The following is a 25,237-nucleotide window of genomic DNA, read 5'->3' on the forward strand; positions in this document are numbered from 1 at the left end:
TTAAATGGGAAGTCCACACTGACATTGAATTGGCTTAAATGGAAGTAGAACAATAAAAGGTACAGGTCCATGAAAGTTTGAGCAAATTCCAAACAAAAATAAGAAAGTTTTGAATTTTGAAGTTGCGATCAATAAAATGAATATAATTATAGAAAATTAGTTTCTATCCAACCTTTTATGGGAAATTATCTATTTCGTCACATAACTATATATGCAAATAAAAGTTCATGAAATTTTATGTACAGAGAAAACAGAAAAGGAGCTCGAAAGATACGTCACAGGGTTGTCAATTTGTGTTTGATTGATAGCAATTTCAAATTCATAGCTTTCTTATTTTTAATCGAAATGTGCTCACATGTACATTTCAACTTCTATTAAAGCCAACTTAATATCAGCGTGTACTTGCCTTTTAATCAGCAGCTTTAATTTGAAAGGCGACGGAAAGAAAGATTATGTGACTACTTTGTACCACGTACTTGAAATGTCACGATCTGGAATGTCAGCATCGGATAACTACCCCTAGAACCAGGCGCGTACGCAGGATTTTTTTCGAGGGGGGTGGGGGGGGGGGTTAAAATTTGAAAATCACGCCGAAAATTTCGCAACGACTCAGCCAGCCGCTGAATAAGCGGGGGGGGGGGGGGGTAACAGGACGGGAGGGGGGTAAGGTCGGCTTTTTGGGGTCACCCATTATCTTTTTTTTTTTTTTAAATTAAAAAACGGGGTTTTTTTTCCCTCCAAAGCACACACAACAAAAAAGTTAAAGGGTTAACCCCAACCCCCCTGCTTACTCGCCTGCCTAGAACAAATACCCTCTATATAGACTATAACCCCCGGATATATCATCGGGCAATAATACAGCCCAAGTGGCGTAGTTCTCTGGCGTAGCTGGATACGAGGAGCGCTTTTTGTGCGCCCAAAGACAAAAAACATGGTATATGTTTGCCTTTGATTCATGTTTGTTTTTCTTTTCTTTTCTTGGGAAAATAACACTGTTTTATTATAAGAAGTATTTTTCGTGTTGTCCATTTGTTAAAAGTGATATGGCTATCGCCGCTATCCTGGGTAACTTCATAAGACCAAATTAGTGTTCATTTTATTATAACAACCGTGATCTAGCATGATAAGAGGATGAACATCTTTAAGAAGTCACAAGTTCTTCGAAAGGTATATATGGATTATGAATATACGGCGCAGAAACATCAAAAGTAAGAACATTAAGTTTTAACTTTACTCCACTTTCCCTTCCAACAGTTACTTTTGAGAATAATTTACCGCAAGATATTTAGTAAGTCTTTAAATACAATTTGTGTGTTTTCTTCAAGATCGCCTTTTACAATATTCAAGGCTTCTTGAGTTGAATATCAACGCATCAAAAGCATTTCTGAGAAAGAGCAGTATGAGCAAATATCGTAAAATCTAAGTTAAATCGCACCTCTTTGCTTGTTTGTGTGAACAAATTCTGCGTTTAACAACGTAATACCAAACAATTGAATATTGTAGACAAATTATATCAAAACATTTTCAGACACTACCAAATTACTTTTAAACACAAGTCATATAGAATAAAAATATGGGAAATTAACATTTTACAATTAACAGGATTTGTGAACACAGGAGACCACCATCATGAGCGATTTGCTTGTTTTCGATGGCGGCCTATTCTCCGAAGACCTTTGACATTTTCCCCAAATAAATATTTTAATTTGGCATCTGAGATTGATAGAGGAATGGGACAAAGGAACTATATAGGGATGAAGATAACGGTAGGAATGAGATGGTGATGAAGATGAAAAGAGAATGCTGTTTTTTCAACGGGATAGGGAAAAAGTGAATGCATAAAATCAAAGAATATGCTTTATATAGGCATATCATCTTCCTCTGTTTCCAGTATCTTTGGACGGAAAACATATATAAACTGAAGTGTATCAAATTGTTCGTTCTGAAATAAGAAGAATGCAATCGTGAATGAGCGACCAACAATCTTTTCTTCTTCGTAGAAATCATCGACTTTTTAAAGAATTGATATTCAGTTAAAATTATTATAATGTTTTGTAAAAAAACGTGGATAATTTTTAGTATTTGAAAAAGAGCATTTTGTTTACTCAAAGATAATTATTGTTCAGGTAATAATGGCTAGAACTCACTATTAACAAAGACTTATTATCTTCCAATTTGAGGAAAAGCCTTTTGTGGTAATATAAGTTGTCAATAATTGTCTAATATGTACTTGCGATCTCAGCCTTCTTAGTATGATAATTACGACGTGTAAAAATTCGTGTCCTAATCTTAAAAATCCACCTTCAATATATCAGCAGTATCTTTCTTTATCACGTACTTGACATATTTGCCATTTTATCTAGCTTCATTTTTTTCCATAAGTGTTTTAAACAAACTTTGAATTTTTAATCCCAAAAAGCATTGGTAAGTTAAGGGGGAGGGCCACCTTGCTTGTCAATCCTCCTCCTCTCTCGCAGGTATGTTTACATTTAGCAAATCATATTTTATATATTCAGGAAAATAAAACTGGTTTGATTTTCCTGAATATTTGTCTCGTTAAACACACCGTAGGGCCTACAGTCTTTGCCTCTTCGCCCTCTTCGACTTGGTTTTGTGAAGAAAAAGAAAAAGTTTTGTTTTTTCAAGCTCAGTGAAGCATCAAATAACTTTTAAGACCTCTTGTAGCTTGACAGTCACAAACGATTCTAATTTGTTGTGGTAAGTAGAAATTTAATGCAGTTAGATATTGGATTGAGAGTCTCTAATCCGAATTGCGGGCCTAGGTCTAACGACCAGGAGCTCAGGCCCGCGCCCGCCGAGATCCGGGGTAGTCGGACCGTGCTGTACGCTGGAGCTCGCGGGGCCGGGGCTGGGGGGTTTAATCTGGCCGGGAAATCAAAAACAGTTTTTATTTCTACAAACGATAAAAACATGAGCTTATTTTGTGTCCGTAGAGTAACATTAGGGGATCTCTTTGTCGAGGTCTAGATTGAAAGTGATAAGCAGTAAATTTAACTGAAGTTACTTTTATTTTCAAACCAGCTAATGTTAATTTTGTTTGGACTTTGCACTATCGTGCCAGGGGCCAAATGAAAAAAACTATATTTATAGTACCATGTTAACATTCAAGTAGACAATTTAAGCTAAAAATTGATGTATAAAAAAAACAAGATGATGAATAAGACACATTAAAAGATGCATAGACAAAGTACTATTGTAGTGGGTTCTCATCACTAGCTCCTACAGACAGTGCAACAATGCATAAAGTCTAACCTTAAACGGGATGGACCTCAGAGTCTTACCAGCTACAAAAGTACAATAAGCAAGTTTTCACATGTTGATTTGATTGTTGATCCGATGTTTTTTTTTAAAACCAGGTTGATGTTAAAGGACTGTTTGTAACGTGAATCGTTGGTATCAGATGTCACCATGGTTACCAAGAAATGGGCCAAGATCCTGTACAGGGAGCAGGGAGTCCCAGACAACTATGTAGATGACTCGTTCTTAGACGAACTAAAGAAGAATTGTAAGTACCAAAGTAGCTTGAACTACATGTAGTTACTTCATAACATCTGTTTTACTGTTTTCTAGTGAATGAAAACATGCATATTTCTCTCTCTCTCTCTCTCTCTCTCTCTGTCTCACTCGCTCTCTCTGTATATATCTTTCTCTGTTGCAGGGCTTTCCTTTTTTGTTATTGTTATCTGCCCAATCATATATAAATTGCATAAATGTCTTTGTTCAAAGTAATTCTTAAATTTTGTCATACTTAATATCTCCTCATTAGCAATATGAAATGGTAAAAATATGTAAAAGGCAAACTTGTTCAGTCAATGATATTTTTCTTTGACTTGTCAATGAAAGTGATTTAATTGTGGTACTAAATCACATACTGTGATCATAAAGTAGTTTCTCTAACTTTATTATTTATTTCAGTTATAAATCTAAAATGGGTTATTAATTAAAAAATTTCACAACAGCCTAGAATATTTATTTTTTTTAAAAACCTTCCAGGGTAATCTCACAAAATATAAATACACACATTTTGGTAATGTGTAATTTTGGGAATTTGGGGGGAAATATCAGGGTTAATATAAGGCCATGTAAAATTGATTACATGTTGATCGTCCGGATTTTTTGAAAAAGAGGAGGAGGGTGTACCATGTTATTTGATATTTGATATTTCAAAATGGCCGCTCAAAATGGCCGCTCGGTACATTTTCCCTGACAGTCGAGGCTATTTTTTTTCAAGATGGCCGCCGACAATTTTTTTTTTTTTTAAATCAGAAATAGAGCCATTTTAGCAGTGTTTTTCATGTTTTTTTTTCTTTCAAAAAAAAAAAAAAAATCAAAAAAAAATTCAAAAAAAACAACAAAAAAAAACAAAACAAAACAAAAACAAATAACAAAAAATAGGAGGCGGCCCCAAAAAAGGAAGCGGGCGGGGACGATCAACATGAAATCAATTTTACATGGCCTAAAGAAGAAAAGAATATCAGAATAAAGTGCAATAATAGATGATTATACCGTATCAATTGAACTTCATGTTTCATGTGTAATAAAGTAAGAAATTTACTCTCACTTTATGATATTTCTATTTTCTTTCAACAGTGCACACAAGGACCTATGAGTATTGGAATGTTGTGTATGAAACCGGAGTGGTTACCCAACAGCTGAGCAGGTAAGTTGAAAACGGCCTTTGCTTATTAGAATTTCCTAGACCTCATTTTATAGTCGGGGAAACCACAAAGCAATGGTTCGCATTTTGTTTACTATTACCAAAACTTGTCATGTATGCACTTGGAAAAGAATTTTCTCATGATTAATTTTAAGATCAGTAATTGTTAATGAAAGTTATGATGCAAAGAACTGCTGCCATTGCCCTTTATCACATCTTCATGGTAAATTTTACCTTTTTTTAAACTTAGCATAACGAACTGCTTTGTGTTATTAATGGTGATTCAGTCTTTTATCCATGTATTTTCTCTCTTGACATGACAACTGACCAATGCTGCTGTGTGGCAACTTTAGCAGTGATTGGTCAAAGATCGTTCATTTCTGGATGAAATTATTTCAATAAAAGGCTGATGTTGTATTGGATACATTTCATAGAATTACATATCAATGATAGATTGATGAATTAATGAAAATAGCTATGTATTTCTCATTTCAGTGTGTGCATGTTTGTAGTGGCGTACATCTTTATGTTCACTGGCCGACTGTCTCCTTCATCCTTGCTATGCGTCAGCGGGTGGCTCACCCTGTGTGGATATCCTGTGTTTCGATGGCTGGAGAGGTCAGACGACAAGGTCAAAGTTCAAAGGTCTGGTAAGTGTTATCTACATGTATCTTCTATAAATGAGGTCATGTATCATCTATGTTTGAGTCATGTTCAGAATGTATTATTCATATTTGGAAAAATCTGCAGGCTTCTGATGTACTTTTAAAGAAGACACAGATGTAAGGAGATGGTGAAAGAGACACGCAGATAGGAAATGAGAGAGAGAGAGAAATGGAGGGAGAGAGGAGAGGAGATGCAAGAGAGATAGCAAGAGAAGAGAAGAGAAAAAGTTTAATTTTAATTAAATTATGATTATCAGAAGTTTTTAAAAATTTGTACTTACTGCTTAAAGATAAAGTTGAGTTCTGGTCATGCGATTGCATTGTGAAAGAAAAGGTGTGGAATGGATCAGAAAGTCAGAATGGAGTCATCAAAATCATAATAAATTTGCGTGTCCAGTCATGGTAAAGTTACTGTACACAGAAAGATGTATATAGGACTACGCGATATCTATACAGGCCGGATAGATATGATAATTTACCAAATATATCAATTTGTAGGTGGTTTCCCAGCAAAATTTGTATCATCACGTATCAGTCAAAACATATTCTTGCACATGATTGGTAATAAGAGCTTCCATTTCATTTTTTGAGAGGGGGGGGGGCATTTCCAAAACTGGTCTTTAACTTTAATTATGTTTGTCACTTATTCTTCTCCCCCCCCCCCCCCCCCCCCCCCACCTTCAGCTCTGGATGACCTGCGCTCAAGCTGTATCTTCCTCACATTCTCATTCGGGATGTCCCCGATACTGAAGACCCTGACTGATTCCATCAGTACAGATACCATCTACGCCATGACAGTGAGTAAAACTCTCTGGCCCGAATTCACAAAGCAAGGTTTGAGCTCAGACCGGGTTTGAGCTCAAACCTCCTTTTGTTTCGCCAAACCTCCTTTTGTTATTTACAAACCAGGTTTGTAAATAACAAAAGGAGGTTTGGCGAAACAAAAGGAGGTTTGACCTCAAACCTTGGTCTGAGCTCAAACCTTGCTTTGTGAATTCGGGCCTCTGTGTTTTGCATGTTTTCGCTCTCTTGCAACATGAGGCCTATCCTTGTCATTCACCTGTTAAAGGCCGTCTGTACTAGTTTGGCTAGGAGGGATTAGACCACCCAGGGTGGTAATTGACAGTTGGCCATCTCATCAACTTAGCTCTCAATTAACATAAGGAAAAGGGGATCATGGGAGACCAATGGTCATCGATTAGGCATTGTTTGCTATATAGAGGGTGCAAGTAGCTACAAGTAGTACAGTGGGGCTTTAATATATTAAATTTGTATTTATTGCTACAGTCTTAAATGCATAAGACTGAAACTGATTTTGATTGAAGAATGCAACAAAAGATGAAGTGATTGAATTTAGGGTCGTCGGTCAAAGGTCATTTAACACATAGAAACAATCCTAAAATATTGTTATGAATTTGGATACAGTGATTACCTGAAAACTTGACTTCCTAAATTACAAACACCATTGAATAACATTGAGCAGTAAAGATTCAACATGTCAATTATATACTTATCTAAGAAATTAGAATGAAATGCTTGTAATGATGAATTATTTACAACTTTCATCCATTTTTTTTGCAGGTGTTTATGTTATTGGGTAATCTGATCTTCTATGACTATGGTACTACTAAAGTTGTGTGAGTATCAGACATGGATTTTGTAACAATAATGTTTACTTTCAAATCAATGTATTTTTCACATTTTGAATTAATAATTTTAGAGCAATAATTGTGAGTATGAAAGGTTCCATATTTATTTGAGATTTATTTGTGAAGGATAATATATTGTGCAATATTATAGCAAAAATACTGTACATTATTATAGAAATTTGTTTGTAGTTTGATTTATGCAGTGTACGGTCTACCAACCTATTAAATTCTTTATTTGACTTATTAGCCATTCTGGCCAATAAGCACTATGCTATAGGTCAGTGGGCAGTTGCTTTACAAAATGATTGCAGTTTTAGTTGTTAACACCATGTGTAGAGTTCCACTTCTGGGATTAGCAGTCTTCATGTTACATTCAATCATTTCAATGCCCACACATTTTAAAGCATTTAAAAGCTAATCTTGAATTTATTTATCTGGAGAACAAATGCATAAGTGCATCTTGGTGTGCCATGAAGGTCATATTTATCTTAGGAATTATTTTTATCACGTAATTTTTCTTGGCATTCATTTACCAGTGCATCTCAGCATCTCTCCCTGAACGCATCAATATTTGCCTCGGTGTGCCTTGCATCGAGACTACCCACGACACTCCATGCCTTTGCCACTGTCATTCTTGCCATGCAACTCTTTGCCCTGTGGCCCACACTTAGGAAGAGATTAAAGGTGAAGATCATACATCATCTCGTATTTAGAGACAAAAGGGCATTAACTCTGATGAGTTAAAGCCCTTCTGGCTCCAAACAGATGATATATCAAGAAATAGTGGTGAAAATGAACATATAATGAAAATAATAATATTAATACTAGAAGTAGTAGTAGTAATACAAATAATAATATAATAATGATAAAGATGATAATAATAATGATAGTGATAATGATAACAATAATTATGATAATAATAGTAATGATGATAGTAATAATAATAATAAAACACACTTATATTGGTCCATCCATTAAGCGGTAGTAGAAGTGTTCTGAGTTAAAGTTAACATCACTTATTCTGCATTAATTTCAGTCTGAAGTAAAATTAGTAATGAACCAGACAACAACCCATAATTAAGTTTAGAATTAAGCTAAATTAATGTTTTTATTATTTTATTTTATTTAGACTGTTGTTAAAAAACAAGTTTAGAACTTTGTTTCCTTACACATAAGGAATTCAACATTTTACTACTAATAAAATGCTCTAACAGTAGTTTCACTACTATTTCAAAGATAATCCGAACAAAATGCAAGCTGTTATTCAATTGCGATAATAAGTATTTACTGTAATAAACTGTAATATAAAGCTTGAATTAGGTACTGCACAGCATGATTTTAAAGAAAACCCAAATTGATTGCATTTATCGGGTTTCTTGTTTGGTTTTCTCTGTAGAAAGAGGTTCCATGGACCCACTCCATTATGACATGGGTCAGTGCTGGTGTTGCTTTCATCGCTCTGTACTCTGTGACAGTTGTTCCTGCCATAGCGTTTGGATTAGCTCACCTCTTTATAACCTACATCTGCCCTCTATGGCTCATAAGATTACAACCATACAAGAAGTAAGTACAGTCAAATACTGTGTAGTGCCCAATTGGATATACATACCTTAGTGAAATGTCAACAATGATCATTTATGAGCCAAGAACCTTGTGCATGTTGCAAATTTTCAGTTTTATGATACAGTCATTTACTGTTCAACTTTTTTGGGCATGAAATCTTTTTTTGGCAATCTCGCGAGTGATGCAGACTCGCAATAGTTTCATGCCACAAAATAGTTGGATCACAATAATTAATATTTTTGTAATTTCGTGAAGGCTTATTGTAAATAAAGTTAGCAGTGAAGTAAAAGAAACCTCCATTTTGACTAGTAATTCAGTACTTAAATTATTGCTGCATTACATCATCATCAACATCATCATCATTATCATCATCATCATCATCATCACCACCACCATCATCATCATCATCATCATCATCATCATCATCATCATCATCATCATCATCACCATCATCATCATCACCACCACCACCACCACCACCACCACCACCACCACCACCATCATCATCATCATCATCATCATCATCATCATCATCATTGTTAATATCGCCATAATCAAAATTTGTATTTTCAATTACCTATCATTTCTGCTTGATAAATGTGTTAATCTATTTCATGAGTTTTGTCTGGGGCTGTCGTACTATCAAGCAATCTGCTTACAATGACAGTCCTTCTTCCGCAAATGATTTTATAATTTTTTATTGAATTTAGTAGTTATGACAGTTTATCGTTTCATATTTTGAAAATAACAATAATAATTATATCTATATTTGCTTATTTATGATTCATTGTTATTGAAAAACTGTGTACTTACATGAATGCAGAAGAAATTCAAATCAAAATCAAAATCAAATCAAATCGTGATCCATAAACCCTTTCTTTGAAACCATATCCCAACATTGTCAATATGAACATATCAGGTAGTATTTTATCTTTTTTTCTTTTGCAGTAATATCCATGGTCCGTGGGATGAAGCTATTATACAACACTAGCAGCACTCACATCCGCTGAATTCACCAATTAAAGTCTTTCACAACTATGGACAGCTTTCTGAACATGCAAATGCTATATCACAAGAATTCATCTCTAGCAGCACAGCCGATGAATTTATCTATCAAGTCTATATATGGACGGCTCTCTGAACATGTGACTGCTTTACTATACCACAGAGATAAAACAATAGCAGCACATGATGAGTTCATACATGTATATTTTGTTTCTTTTCACACCAATAGAAAACTTTCTATACATGCATCTGATATATGTGGAAATCACAGCATCTCTTCATAGAAGAAAACTAGATGCCATGTACAAATAAATTATATGTGCAAACGATTGTGGTAGAAAGTGTGTTATATCTGTAGCTTTTAATAACAACGATCAAAGAAAGATTTGAGCAAGTAGTCTTAACCATGCTGTCTTGTGTACTCATACTGTGCTTTTCACTGAATTTGATTTCCCACAATCTGCATCGATACAGTATTGGCTGGTCCAAACAACTCATTAACTGTAATATGATGAACGATTCACAATTCAGATTTCAGAACTACCTTTAAGTCAGTTTCATTGATATGCAATATGCAATTACTATACAAATAAGTGTCCTTCTTTGCCTTTGAGGAGCATTGTGATTTCCCATTCAGGATGAGGCCAAGCCTGTCATTCCTTCAAATTACAGAACTGGAATGGTGAATGATGATAACAACTAGATATATCTGTGTTTCTACCTCCATTCTAGTCCTGCTAGAATGGATTTGCCAAACTTGAATCCCATTTTTTACCATTGATTTCTTTTCTTTTTTAAGAAATGAGGAATGATTACCAGTATGCCATTGTTTATATTGAAAAACTTTCTGATCTGGAATCATATTTCAAAAGTAACAATGTGTGTTATTTGAGATTTCTACTTTGTCCTTCATGGAGAGCATTTTATCATCAAAATGGCATAGTACTTTTTTGTGAACAGAGGACCCCATTTTAGGGACTGATTTTAAGGTTTTAGGCAAGAACTTTGAAGATTTATTTGTGCAAGTCCCTCACATATTATTCTAAAGGAGGCCTTTTTAAAACTGGGCTGGTTCCAGTAACCTCCTTTAAAATTGTCATTACCAGTATATGTTATTATTATTTTGTATAGATTTTGTTTATGAATTTGCAAAATAAATAAGTGTAAGTGGATTATATATTTTTTTGTCCATTTTGTGTTTTTCTGTAGATTTATGTGTTTGATAAATCAGATATACAATTGTATTTTACCTGTTGGTAGATAGGAGCCCTTTATGAACCAAGAGAAAAAAAGTTTGAATGTCTTAAAATGTTTAAAGATCGCATCAGATAAAAATGCATCTTTATATCAATGGAAAGTGGAATGTATGTAGAATACAAATATTGGAATTACAAATATTTTTCCTTTCAGCATTGCACAAGAACCTCATTTTCTGCACCCCTCCAAATTAATGCAAGTCAATGTGAATATGCATACTCCACATAAGATGATGTCATCAAGTCCAAAGCTAGTTAACAGGTCAACAATTTCAAATTTCCAAAGCTTTAGATTTCAACCTCGTTGGAAAAAGTCTTTAGGGCTAAGGGATTACCTTGTTACATTGAAACCTCCCCTGATAGGTCAGAGCTTCAAAACAAAAGAATTAGGAAAATGGGACAAGCATATTCTGAGTGTTTGTTTCAACAGTGTTGATTGCGAGGCTCTGTTGTTCAGGTTATGGTTTCTGTTGAAGCAAGAATCGGATTCACAGATAGAACAGGTATGCGAGGGTGTGTATAAGTCTCTTTGTTCATTGTGATATTTAGGAATGGCGGTGATATATATATGCAAAAATCAACAATTTCAATGGATGATTACCAACACACTGTAACTAAACTAAAGTTTAAGATTTTCATCCTCTTCATGCTTCACCCTCCCAATTTTACATTGTAATGCCCCTTTCTCTATCAGTCTGCATCACTTCCTCCATTTCTCAATTGTTTACCTTCCATTCTATCTAACCCATATCTAATACTCCTCTCTCTCTCTCTCTCTTTAAGATATTGATATCTTCCAATCATATCATTTTCTCTCCATTTTACCTTAAAATTGCTCAATTTCATTGATTTCTCTACCTATCATTGTCTCAATCTCTCTCTTTCTCTCCCTCTCTCTCTTTTTTTTTTGTATATCACTTTCTCTTCATTGAGTTCTCTCAACCATTTTCAATTCCTACATCTTCCACATACCTCACTTTGTGTCATCTTAATATCCAACTACTATCATTGTTTCTATACCATATATCCCATCTTTAGTGTATAAATGACAACAAAACATTGAAATTCTGACACAAATGAACACTCGGCACTTTTTGAATTCCTTGTGAAACCGTACATGTTTCTAAACAATAAAGCACTTTTAGAACTAATCTTTAAGATCTACATGTAATTAAGAATGATCTGGCACAAACTTACATGGAAATCTTTTATTTCTACTGAAACAAAACTATTGAAACAGTGATTCCAAATAAAATAAAGGACAGATATGAAGTGTGGTCTTGTCTTTTTTTTTATTTGTTAAATGTCCATAAACAAAATATTAAAATGTGTCTCCTTTATAACTTGGCTTGCCATGCAATACAAAAAAAAACAACATAAATCTAACCAATTTGTATCATACTTAGCAGTGGGTTCAAGAAATGAATGTACCTCATTCTTCAAACAGCGGCTCACAATAAAGCATAACAAGAATAAATCTATATCTTGTAAGGTAATATAAAGTTGTTCATAAATTAGCACCAGCATATACATGTACATGTAGTAACACAAAGATCATGCTTAGAGAGATGAAGTCAAGTGAACAAGTGATCTTCAATGAAGCCATGTGGATCATCACTGGCTACCCACATCCTACTCCAATGGACCTCCTGGGGCCCCGTTTCATAAAACTTGTTATCTATAACAAGTGATAAATTTCTATGACAAATTTGCTCTCAGCCAATCGGATGCCCTGATTTCAGTAGCTACTTATAACAGTAGCTTGTAACTTGTTATTGATATCAAGTTTTATGAAACAGGGCCCTGTCTGTCCTTGCAGGCATCCCATCTCCAACTTTGCAGACAATGCCTTACCAATAAGTCATCAACGAGTTGTCCTGTATCCTTTGCACGGAAGCCTTTTAATTGCTCCACCAAGATTTCTTGGTATGCCACAAGTAAAAATCAGCAAAATTACTGTGACAATAAATGAACTTTAAGATCTGGAAGACAATGCACTGAATTTCTGTTAAAGATAAAGACCACTTATGGTCATGCGATTGCATTGTGAAAGAAACGTTGTGGAATCGATCAGAAAAGGTTGATCACCTAGCATATGTAAGTATTGGTGTGTACTGCAAGGTTCTGGAATCGTCAAAATGATAAGAAATTTGACCCAGTCTTGGTAAAGTTACAAGCACTGTACACAGAAAGATGTATATGGGACTACGCACATGCACGACACTTGCGTTTTATCTATCAAGTCCAAATAGATATAATAATTTATCAAATATATCAATTAGTAGGCGGTTTCTCTGCAAAATTTGTATGATCACGTATTAGTCAAAACATATTCTTTCACATGATTGGTAATAAGAGTTTCCATTTCATTTTTTGAGAGGGGGTCATTTCCAAAACCGGTCTTTACCTAGGTCCTCCGTCTGACTACTCCTTGAAAGCTATTCAACAGCTCTACCCGGAGTCTTAGTTTCTTGGTATGCTACATCTAAGATGAAGACACCAATATCATCATTGTCATGGTAACGTCACTGATTTAATAGCATTTAACACCTGGATGACATTGCACTGACTTTCTGTAGAAGTGTCGACCTCTGTCCACTCCTCGGAAGCCATTCAATGGCTCTGCTCAACGTCTTCATCTCTTGGTGTGCCACATCACGGACGACAACACCATCATCACTATGGCAACAATGGAGTTCCTCCAACATCATTAAATAGCATTCAACACCTGGATGACATTGCACCAACTTTCTGTAGAAGTGTCGACCTCTGTCCACTGCTTGGAAGCCATTCAATAGCTCTACTCAGTGTCTTCATCTCTTGGTGTGCCACATCACGGACGACATCAACATTATTATCACTATGGCAACCAAGGAGTTCCTCCACCCTCGTGACAAGCTCCAGACACCAGACGAAGAGCTGCTCCGTGGCCAACCCAGGGACACGCCTGGAGACCTCGCATGATTGACAGAAGAGCTGGCCAATCAGGAAGACTTGAGGAGCAGCATGGGCGGAGCTTGATGGACTCGATGAGATGCTCTCTGTGGCATTGGACAGGATCATCTGTAAAATGAAAGAGCATTGGGATAATTACAATAATATGATTACAGACATGAACAAGTGCACATACAAAATGTACGCGAGAGAAGATATGGACTTCAAATCTGAAGCACGAAAATGACTTTGGCGTGAAAAACCTTGGTTAAGAGGTCAATCATTAGTGCACTTACTCACACTTCAATATTTCAAATATTTATAAGAAAATGCATGATATTGAAATAATTTGATAGATCAATTCAATGTTCCACAGTTATTTCGACCAAGCTAGGCAACTGATTGGAATTTCTGAACTAATTCATGTAGTAACCCACAATACATGACATGAGGTAAATGTATGTCTCTTTTTTTGGTCATAAATTGACAAATAACTTAAAAAATATATATCACTTTGTAAATTCTGACCACTTGAATGAACATAGAAATGCAAAGCAATATAAACATGTAACTCCTGTTCATTGTTAGACAAGCTTTTGTTACTTGCCTTCATAAGCTGCGCATAGCTCTTGGTGATATGTTGCCATTGGTCATCTTTCAGCCGATCAGAAAAACCCGCTTCACCCAACAGCTGGATCACTGTGGTGAAGACTTGACTCAACTGTAAAGGGCGCTGACACACTGAAAATGGAAGAAATTTGTTTTAAATATCAGTAAAGTATCGTATGCATTACATTTCAGAGAATGAGCAGTGTCTAACCATCTACATAATGTATTCCCAAAGAAGCATTCAATTGAGCCCTGTCAATGAAGAAGGACAAAAAAACTTCTGCCAGAAAAATCATCTATCAGCAACAATCCAGAAGAACAAGAATATGTTACACAGTAAGTAGTCCCTGCTCTAAAAACTATTGCTTTGGCCATGGTGTCCAAGATATGGGTTCCAGTTTGGACATCAATACGCCCTCAATAGCTTTTCGGGGCACAAAGAGAAGAAAATCAAACTGGGTTTCAAACAAGACTCATCCTCATTCAAAGGAAGAAAATGTACCACATAATATGAAAACATACTGTAGTTCAGCAATAAAACGGGAACAAATCTTAAAGATTTGGAAACCTTTATAAATCTACCATTTGTGCACTCCTTTATAGAGGCATTCCTAAACGATTTGCTACATGTATAGCCACCATTTACCATTATAGCATAAACATGGCCGGGGTATACAGAAGTATCATGTTATGTTTTTTATGTTACACTGTAATGTAAAAACACATGATTGTAAGTGTTAAACAAAATGATTATTGATATTCATTTATTTTTTGCAAAAAAATGTAATAAATATTCTGTAAATCATTGTTTTCTGACCAATAAAACTTATCAAGATAAACAAAAAATAGCATAAACATGACATTAATGTCAATGGCACATAAATAATATTCCATCCCTATTCCAATTCCAATCATTTGAAGAACGAACACAATTTTTTTTTAAACTCACCCGTGATATCACATGAAGGTAAGCTGGTCATGAAGTGGGAGGTGTAGGAAACATGAAGCAATCCCTCCGACCTCAGCAGATCAAGGGTGTCAAGAACGTTCAGCCATTCTGGAGTGCTACTATGAGGAAGCACTTGGGCCAATCCAAGACAAACCGCTCGGTAGAAATCTGCCCTCAAAGCAGACGTTTTTGGTAGGAATGTTCCTGATAAACTCTTCACGGATGTGAAGAAATAGAAATTAGAAGAAAAAAATGTTGCTATGAACTATGAATATTTGTCAAAGTAATGCAAGTGTTTGCATGTCAGGTATAATGCAAACCTATTCAAATGATGTAAATTAGTTGAATGTTGAATTATTATAATGAAAGTGGCTGTAACATTGCCCTTATTTTCTTCCGTCTGTCCATGGAACCGTCACCATTCACCGATACACCCACCTTTCAAACGCATCTACTCTCTTTTCATCTCTCCTTACAATGGAACTAATGCTGCTCTGTCCTGTTATGTTATAGAAGGAATATGGATACTACTTTGACACTATCTAACAGCCCTGGGGAGTGTTTCACAAAGACTAAGATCGACTTTAAGCTGGATATAACTATGGCAGGTTGTTCATGCCACTGTTTGCTCTCACCATAATGATCTTTATATAATATTTTTTCCTTAAATAGTGAATTGTCAAAAAATGTAAATTCTGTAGATTTGTGACCACGATTTGTATGTCCCCTGGGAGACCCATGCCAGTAAATGGTGAGAGAAAACAGTAGCATGAACGGCCTGTCATAATTAAGTCAAACTTAAAGTTGATCTTAGTCTTTGTGAAACAACCCCTTGCTTGAATACAACCATTCTATACAAAGACAGAATAGATGCCTCTCACCTTGACAAACTGCTTTGATAACCGAGATGATATCCTAGCCCCTTGGAATAAAGCCATCAGAGAGCAACTCCATTCTCCATACAATGGTAAAGACTCGATGGTTGGAGAGGGCTGTAAGCAGCCAGTGATTTGTTCTATACATGAGATGACTTCCTGAAAAGAAAACACAAATCAGAGAAAGACAGAGAACGTGGTTTAGAGCTTCAAGGAAGGTTAATCCTTATAATTACATGTACAGTACAAATACGACAGAAGTGAAACCTTCCACAAGATTTAGGATGTATCATAGAACACAACTTACCGGTAGGATAAAATACAGTTCTTTGTAAAAAATCATTATTCACTACAGTACATGTACATATCCCTATATACTCAAACCTGCTTTAGTGACCACCTGTCTACAAAGGCCACATTTTTTGTTCCCTTGAAAATGGTTTCTCATTGAAACATGTACTAAAGGGTTTCCCTTGGGTAGTTGCTATAGACAGGCTTGACTGTACTAAGTTCTATACATGCTTTGCATTCAATAGTGGGAATCATGTAATTGCAGCACTTTCCTTATCATTTCAAAAGAAAACCTGTAAGAAAATTCTATACTTGCCCAACCAATAATGCGATTAAAAAAAAAAATTCTGGTCAACTTTGGTATTGCATATGGATCGGTATGGCACCCCATGATATGCAGCATTTAAAGCAGGACTGCACTACTTGTAGCTACTTGCGCCCTCTATGCAGCCAACAATGCCTAATTGATACCTGTTGATCCCCCATGGTCCCCTTTTTCTTATGTTAATTGAGAGCTGATTTGATGAGATAACCACCTGCCAGTGAACTTGCAGTTAGGTCTAATCCCTCCCGGCTACACTAGTGCATATAGGCTTTAAAGACTGTCAATACTACTGGACCAGAAGGGATTAGACCACACAGCGAGGTCACTGACAGGTGGCTATCTCATTAACTCAGCTCTCGACTAACATAAGAAAAAGAGGATCATGGGGGACCAACGGGCACCGATTGGGGAAGTTTTCTATATAGAGGGAGCAAGTAGCTACAAGTAGGACAGTGGGGCTTTAAACAAACCTTTCTACAGGAAGGAACCGCATCAGAGAACAGTGCGTTAATGGCGAGTCTCACAGTCCAGTCCAGATCCGATGTCTCTTCAACCAGCCACTCCAAACATACTGACAGGTTATCTGCAATGGTATTAAATTCACTTGAAATGGCACACATGTACATGGGCAATGATGATGGGGCCCAAGGGGCTAAATTGCATAAAAAATACCGTATATATTTTGTAGCTCAAGAATAACAGGTGGACCGGTCGAATTAGGAACTTCATTGGATACTTTTAGATGTCAGCTTAAATACATGTATATAACATTCTCAAGAAACGTACATCAGGACAAATCAATTTTCCACTTACTTAAAAAAAAAAACTCATAAAACTTCCTCAGGGTATAAATAATTTAGGTGTTTACTGTACTGTACTGATTTAACGCATGTCATAACATATAGAAATGTGAAGACCACTGCACTTTTCCCATTTTAACATGTTTGTAGTTTTTTCAAACTTTCCATAGAGGACATTGACCCAGCCATGTCTAATAACTATGAATATGACGGACAAAGAAAGCGGACAAAATATACAGTTCCTCATTCTACCCTCAACAATTGCTATGGTAGACAAAGGAACATCCCTTCACTGCTATTATGTAAAAATGTGTAGAACAGGTGAATATGCATGTGACACCTGTTCTACAGATTTTTACATACCGCAATAGCAGTGAAGGGATGTTCCTTTGTCTACCACAGCAATTGTTGAGGGTAAAATGAGGAACTGTATATTTTGTCCGCTTTCTTTGTCCGTCATGTTCATAGTGAATCCAACTTCACGAGGTTCTTTGACAAAGGAAGGGAGCTACACACCTGTGTGAACTTGTCGGACATATGCGGACACCCTCTCGAGTAGGTCAGAGGTCATTTCCTTGATGAGGAAGTTATACGTAACATCTCCATCATCTGGGACAGTACAGTCCTGTAATATCTGGCACAGGCTGAGCATGGTAGAGAAGCACACACTGATATCAAGCGCATCTGGCTCCTGTCAAGGAACAAATGAAATAAGAAATACTGCTAGACAGGATTAAAGATGGATACCAGGGGAGTGTTTCACATAGACTATATAATATTTTTTCCTCGTAACATTAGAGTAATTTTAATAGTTTCATTCTTTTAATTAAATGTAATGTTAATTGTTATTGTATAATTGTGTTAAATGGGGGCACGCTACAAGAGTCCTATCTCGACCCCGGGGCAATGTGTCTGACACGGCCGGTTGTAGCAACTACTCCGAAGATCAAGATACATTAATCTTGATCTTAGGAGACACAAACGAACGAACAAAGACTAAGATCGACTTTAAGTTGGACTTAAAGTGTTTCACATAGACTATATAATATTTTTTCCTCGTAACATTAGAGTAATTTTAATAGTTTCATTCTTTTAATTAAATGTAATGTTAATTGTTATTGTATAATTGTGTTAAATGGGGGCACGCTACAAGAGTCCTATCTCGACCCCGGGGCAATGTGTCTGACACGGCCGGTTGTAGCAACTACTCCGAAGATCAAGATACATTAATCTTGATCTTAGGAGACACAAACGAACGAACAAAGACTAAGATCGACTTTAAGTTGGACTTAACTATGGCAGGCTGTTCGTGCCATTGGTTGCTCTCACCATTTGTCTCTCAATTATGATCTTTAGATAATATTTTTTCCTACGATAATGAATTATCAACAAATATAAATTCTGTAGATTTGTGACCATGATTTGTACATCCCTTGAGAGACCAATGCCAGTAAATAGTGGGAGCAAACAGTGGCATGAACAGCCTGCCGTAGTTAGTCCAACTTAAAGTTGATCCTAGTCTTTGTGAAACACCCCCCAGTAGGAGTATGTTTTCATTATAAAAGTGCACTATTCATGATGGGGAGTATGTTTTACAGTTAAAAAAAGAAAACTTCCTGCCGTATATAAACCACAGGCTATCATTTGTTGCAAATATCATGATCTTTACATATAGAGATATCTTGTCACATACCAGTAGATGAATGAGTATACAATTTTGGTATAACATTATAGAATCTGATATGTTCAAAATGTACTATGAAACAATTTTTCCCGATATTCAAATCAGGATACAACCTACTTTGGTTTAAATAAAGTTTTAATCAAATGTTCATCACTGTCATTCTTACCAGTCCATCTGTCGAGGACAAGCTGGTTTTAAGCACAAGATCCAAGAACTTCAATGTTATACGTCTGGGAACGGAAATTCTGGGAGTGGGAGACTCCGGAGTTACATGTAGATACAAGGAGGGAGGTCCAGGACCAGGTCTATGGGTGTGGTCCAGTGATGCAGGACCAAGGAAGGGCCAGATGCACGAGTCGGCCAGGTGGAGAGGGCTGATGAGGGGTGGGCAGGTGAAGGGGTTTCCTGGATGGGTTGGTGGATGGTAGCTCTAAACAAAAAATACAAAAGCAAAAACAGCAACATAAGATCATTCATGCATGTCTAAATATTATATCAGATGGTGCACATTTTGAACCAATTTTCCTACATTGCCTTTCATTTATACTTCATTTATATTTGCGTTTAACAGACTTGCTTATACACGACACGTGGGCCTACCTGTATGACTAGAAAAGAGACAAAAGCAAATTCAGCAACAAACATTCATGAATGTCTGAATATTCTATATATCAAATGGAGCACACTTTGCACGAACTTTTCTACATTGCATTTCATATACTTCCTGTATATTTGCATTTTCAAAGACAACTTGCTCATACAGTTCACTACATGTGGGCCTACCTGTATGGCACTGTCTGCAAACTTGAAGAGGTTCAGTTCCTCAGAAGTTGAGAGTTGTCTCACACCAAGAGTCCTGACAAAGCTGCTAAGCTCTGTGAGGAAACATGTGGCTCCATCAATTCGAAGCTGTACCAAGAATGGCATACACTGCAGAACCTGATCAACAGGAGAAAAAAATGTGCATCAATGCGCTTGCATAGATGGTAATGGCTATTTGATAAAATGATCTAATGGCAGAGATGTATTCCCTAACCTTAGGGATATTCAGTCAATATATATAAAATGTACAAACTATGAAATGTGTAACTTACATCTAGTTATACATGTCAATCCTACTCATATGACTGACAAAGATGATATTTATGTCGTTCATGAGGAAATTCTTTGCAATGATTGTTCATTAATTTGTGTTAAATACACTAGATTCTGTTCCGTCTCATCTAATTTAATCCTATTCTGGGTGGGGCGATGCAAATACGATACACTGATGACACAGACACCGACTGCGAGTTTGGAACATCTGTGCAATCTATGTCACACTTATTAAGATGCCCACTCCTAGATGACCAATGCTGCCTGGAAGACCTAGTGGCAGCAAATGAGAAGACTCTTCAGTGTGCAAGAGCCTGGCAGAACATTTGAGCTCAGATGATAGACACGAAAGAAGAAGTGTTTACCTTACAAATCAAGCTGCCTGCCTCTGCATTGCTGATAGCCTCTTGTATAGCCTTCCGCAGGGTGGAGCTTGGACAGTGAAGAGCAATGCTACAGATCTCTCTGGCTCTCTGCATCATAATGGATGTGAAAATATTCACAGAGAACAATGAGGGATCGTCTGATTTACCCTATCAATGCTCATTTATTGTTAACATTACTACATGTTTTGAGATAAAAATGAGTCATTATGATCCTAACCATAATGAAGAGTATCTTTAGGACACATTCTCTCAGACTTGATTTTCACAACCTGAAATCCCTCAAAGTGACACGGTAACATTGCCTCAGATTCTGAAACAAATCCTGGATTTAGCTCATGCTGCAATCATAATTATAAACCGTTAGGTCAGTCAGGAATCCCATGACTTTTACAAGCCGATCCCCTGTCTGATTATCAAAATAATTATGATTGGAAATCAAAATCAAATTTTGCGTTTTCCTCATGGTTTTATAAGGGAAATTGGGTATGGTAAAACCGGTCACTCAAAGATTTTTACCTTTTTGAGGCACTTCATGATCATTTTGAACCACACTTTTTTTTAGGGTTTCAATATTACACCATATCACAGACACTCATAACATGTAGGGCAATGCAATCTCATATTTAACATTGTTAAAAGATGCCTTTAAGAATTCTTCTTCCAAAAAGAGAATAGAGGTCTTTAGAATTCAATATGGAAAACCTGCCACCCCAACTCATGAAGGAAAATCTCTCTCGATCACCTCTGTGAGTTGAGTATCTGTTGAACCTGATACCAGTCGGTTGAACACATGTGTTAGTTCTTGTTCTACATTGATAACCGCGCTGTCCTTGAAGAGGGTGGGTCCGTTTGGCTGGTCCCATAACCACTGAAACAGTGTGCTTTGTAGAGGCAGAAGCAGGGCAGCAAAACAGTCTGATGAAAGCTGTAGGATAAAAGAAGAACTTTGTACTCCTTGCTGTCTATCTAATATCTATTATAGTGTAAACATGTTCAAATGTTCAACTAGCCGGTGACATTGTTCTTACAGGGATAAACAATACAGAGAGTAACAATTAGATATTTTCAACAACTCAATCTTGAGTATGGTGCTGCTGCTGTTTCTTGATTTCCTTTAAAACTAGATGGAACTTCGACTGCGCGCAGTCAAAAATGATGCCTCCGTCATAGAGCGATTTCACAAACCAAAACAGAATCAATTTTTCAAATTTAAGTTTAATGGTAGTCCATTAACAGGTTCTCAGAATATCGTGATTACAAGCTATTTTTCATATACATGTATGACCCTTTTATCTTTTATCTTTGACCTCATGACCATAAAATCTAATCATTTCATGGCTTTGCAAGATACATACATGACCTAAGTTGGCAGGAATCCATCAATCGGTTCTTGAGATAACGCGATCACAAGAACGGGACGTACCCGAAAACATAATGCCTCCGGCTACTTCGTAACAGAGGCATAAAGATTATTATCATTATCCAGTGATCGTAAAACCTGGAGGAGGGATTCTGCATCCCCCAATTTTTGTCTCCTTCTGAGTATACATGTATCATTAAGCTTGTGTAGTTGGAAATAATATATGATATGCTCAGACCACCCCCCCCTCCCCCCCCCCTCTCCCCCCCCCCCCCTCCCCTCCACAACACCAGCTAATTTTAACAATTACTCCACAGCCCTGTAGTCCACCAGTATGACTTCTGGAGTACAAAGGAAACGCAAAAGGGGTAACATGGACATCTTTCATTTCATCTTCCATTTACCAGCTGCATTCTGTTTGATGATTCCACATGACTGGACTTAAATTGAACCATCCTATTAGTCTTTCTCTACGTGTGATTTGATACATTTCATTCGATTTGATTTGAAATATTTGCAATACTCACCTTCAGAACTCTTTTATGCCTCTCAGTTTCATCTCTCGTAGTGGCCGTTTTGCTCCTTTGTCTTTTGAACTCTAAGGCCAATGCCATGAGTTTCTTCACCCATCTGCAAAGTCAGGAAACCAGACAATAATCCTATCAAATACAATTGATTATGGTATAACCTTCGCTTTCGATAGATCGTAGACCCCAACACAAGTTACCTCTGGCTTATATTGGTTAACATTAATATGGCTTAATTAAGTACCCAAGAAAAATTATTGTGTTTTATGTGGTATGCCACATTCAGAAGACAAAAAAAAACACTTTACTGAACTTACGACTTAAAATTTACTCTGATAGTGGCCTTTGAAAGACAATTTGTGATTTATTACTATGGGTTAAAAGCTGTATTGAGGGTCTAATTTATCAATCCAAATGTTTAAACAAGTGACACAATAATGCGGAAAAAAACACTTTACTGAACTTACGACTTAAAATTTACTCTGATAGTGGCCTTTGAAAGACAATTTGTGATTCATTACTATGGGTTAAAAGCTGTATTGAGGGTCTAATTTATCAATCCGAATGTTTAAACAAGTGACACAATAATGCGGACCATTTCTTATCAGTGCGCTTAGGAGGAAAAAAGAAAAGCCTGAACAAAATTGTCTCCTTTCTAAAAATGAAATATTATTTTGTTATCTGATTACTAATTTGTAGGCAAAGGGAGTGGTAATATGTGGTCAGAAAGATCAAACTTCAATTTAAGGCAGCATGATCATCCTTTTAAAGTACGAGTAGTTGGATCTACATTGGAACTTCTTTTCTTGTTTTCTTACTACCGGTAAACAATAATGATTTGAACTGTTTGTACCTTGCTTCTATGAGCAGCTGTTGATTATCTTCTAGGACTTTAATCCCCTGATCATCCGTCCAGTCCCATAGATCCCTCAGTAGTCTGTCCAAACAATCTGAAAATCAATCAAATCAAATATAGCAAATTATCATGTCACACACCATTAACACCAAACATAATTCTCAGACAACAAACTACATTGTACCATCGGACCAATCCACAGAGCTAATATACAACCAATTACAATGTCTGCTCTTTTCAATATGAATGCATACTACATATGTGCATGACTAGCAACAAATTCAACAGTACTGTATATAATATATACATATTAAAGCACATATTATGTGTTTTAATTGGCCTTCAAAATGTTGAGCATAATAATAAATCAAGTTCTGCTTTCATAATTTGCGTCTGAATGAGTTGGAAGTAATTTTAACACTAAAATCCATCCAATGAAAAATGTATTACTATTGTAAATGAAAAATTTGAAACAACAATAACCTTCATATCCGGCAAGCCTTTCTGTGATCCTCCAGGCACATTCCTTAAAGCTAACTACCCCTCCATCTCTGTCTCTTCCTAGCAATGTTTCTTTCACTTCTCTGGAAGTCTTGACAGCAGCTATCGCTTTCTCCTCCTCTTTTGCTAGCTTCTTACACCTTCCCTGTAGAGCATTGAGCTGCTGAATGAACAGTTGATGGCACTGTTCATCTAGGAAAGAGAGATCCTTGGAGAAAGGATCAGACTTAGTGCCTGAGGTTTGTCTATGCTCAGAGTCAGACAGATGCTTCCTTTCACCATCACACAAGTCGCCAAGAGATGATACGACTTCAAGGAGTACTAGAAAGATAGAGCTATCATCGAGTTGATTTGAATCGTCTTCTCTGGAAAGGGATGGTTGCAAGGAAACTGACCGGAATCCTAATGGAGCATTTGCTTGAAGGGATAAACGCTGGGTATAGAGTTGAAGAATGGTGCTTGGGTATCCTGACTCTAAACTTCCAGCAAAAGGCGATTCGTATACAGAGTTCTCCTCCTCAACTATACCTTTGAAACAATGCAGTTTGTCTTCCTCATAGTCTAAAATGTTAGAAATTGCTAGAAGTGTTTGGTACAAATAACTTGTTTGTTCCCCTTCACTCATCCCCCATGACTTGGCATTCCTGGATAATAATGCCACTTCCTTTAAAACTTCAATGCTCTCCATTGCATGCATCAAAAGGCACTTGTGTCCGTATGATAAGAATATCTGCATTGAGAGGGTAAAAATTTAAAATAAAATCAGTTAAATCAGTTTTAAATGTAAAGGGTGGGATGTCAATTTGTACTAGGATATTGAAATTAATATGGATAGGAATGAAATTTATGGAAGTGGGACAGGTCAGATTCCAAAAGGAGAGAGAAGAGGAAGAAATGGGAGTCAATGACGAGCAGGGGTAAGGAGTAGTTGGTACAGAATGAAAGAAAGGAGTGAGAATTAGATATTGGGTGGGGGGTGTCATGAAAAATACATTTAAAAAACAAAGAGTTTCTGGCACAAGAAGTTGATCAACAAAATAATCAGGAGATTGAACCGACAAATAATGGTCAAATTAGAAGTCGAACTTTAACTTCTTTGACCAGTTTTTTACCAAAGATGGTAACATTAATTTTACCTTTAAAAGAAAAAAACGGCCCCTGGCTCACACATAGGAGCATCACTATCCTGGCTGTGTAGTAAAAGCTGTGCTTTTGATTCTCAACATTTC

At 36.5% G+C, this 25,237-nt stretch overlaps 2 protein-coding genes across 2 annotated transcripts; one reads left to right on the top strand and one right to left on the bottom strand.

Moving 5' to 3' along the window:
- Positions 1-2,601: 2,601 nt before the first annotated feature.
- On the top strand, positions 2,602-12,084 carry LOC587900 (phosphatidylinositol N-acetylglucosaminyltransferase subunit C). Its single transcript, XM_030997860.1, has 9 exons — positions 2,602-2,718; positions 3,378-3,526; positions 4,612-4,681; positions 5,174-5,328; positions 6,028-6,140; positions 6,925-6,980; positions 7,529-7,676; positions 8,389-8,555; positions 9,504-12,084. The coding sequence occupies exons 2-9, from the start codon at positions 3,430-3,432 to the stop codon at positions 9,544-9,546; spliced, it is 849 nt and encodes a 282-aa protein (XP_030853720.1). The 5' UTR covers positions 2,602-2,718; positions 3,378-3,429; the 3' UTR covers positions 9,547-12,084.
- A 1,453-nt stretch (positions 12,085-13,537) lies between these two features.
- Positions 13,538-24,345, bottom strand: LOC586900 (gem-associated protein 4). The gene is made up of 13 exons (XM_030997198.1): positions 23,991-24,345; positions 23,505-23,601; positions 22,652-22,754; positions 21,507-21,689; positions 20,744-20,851; positions 20,067-20,222; positions 19,450-19,713; positions 18,116-18,290; positions 17,270-17,382; positions 16,190-16,342; positions 15,309-15,522; positions 14,358-14,491; positions 13,538-13,879 (listed from the first exon to the last, which is right to left on the bottom strand). The coding sequence occupies exons 3-13, from the start codon at positions 22,736-22,738 to the stop codon at positions 13,538-13,540; spliced, it is 1,929 nt and encodes a 642-aa protein (XP_030853058.1). The 5' UTR covers positions 22,739-22,754; positions 23,505-23,601; positions 23,991-24,345.
- Positions 24,346-25,237: the final 892 nt, after the last annotated feature.

The sequence above is a fragment of the Strongylocentrotus purpuratus genome, unplaced genomic scaffold (assembly GCF_000002235.5).
Source record: "Strongylocentrotus purpuratus isolate Spur 01 unplaced genomic scaffold, Spur_5.0 spur5_scaffold_4, whole genome shotgun sequence".
Lineage (NCBI taxonomy): Eukaryota > Metazoa > Echinodermata > Echinoidea > Camarodonta > Strongylocentrotidae > Strongylocentrotus > Strongylocentrotus purpuratus.

What these genes read in the sequence shown, in the direction of transcription:
- LOC587900 (XM_030997860.1), top strand. Translation starts at nt 3,430, where the DNA reads ATGGTTACCAAGAAATGGGCCAAGATCCTGTACAGGGAGCAGGGAGTC. An exon ending in GGTCAAAGTTCAAAGGTCTG is followed by an intron (nt 5,329 to 6,027) that starts GTAAGTGTTATC and finishes CCCCACCTTCAG; the next exon opens with CTCTGGATGACCTGCGCTCA. An exon ending in CACTTAGGAAGAGATTAAAG is followed by an intron (nt 7,677 to 8,388) that starts GTGAAGATCATA and finishes TTTTCTCTGTAG; the next exon opens with AAAGAGGTTCCATGGACCCA.
- LOC586900 (XM_030997198.1), bottom strand. Translation starts at nt 22,738, where the DNA reads ATGGCATTGGCCTTAGAGTTCAAAAGACAAAGGAGCAAAACGGCCACT. An exon ending in TGTCCTCGACAGATGGACTG is followed by an intron (nt 18,291 to 19,449) that starts GTAAGAATGACA and finishes GTTCCTTGACAG; the next exon opens with GAGCCAGATGCGCTTGATAT. An exon ending in CGGTTCCTTCCTGTAGAAAG is followed by an intron (nt 16,343 to 17,269) that starts GTTTGTTTAAAG and finishes TTTTCTTTTCAG; the next exon opens with GAAGTCATCTCATGTATAGA.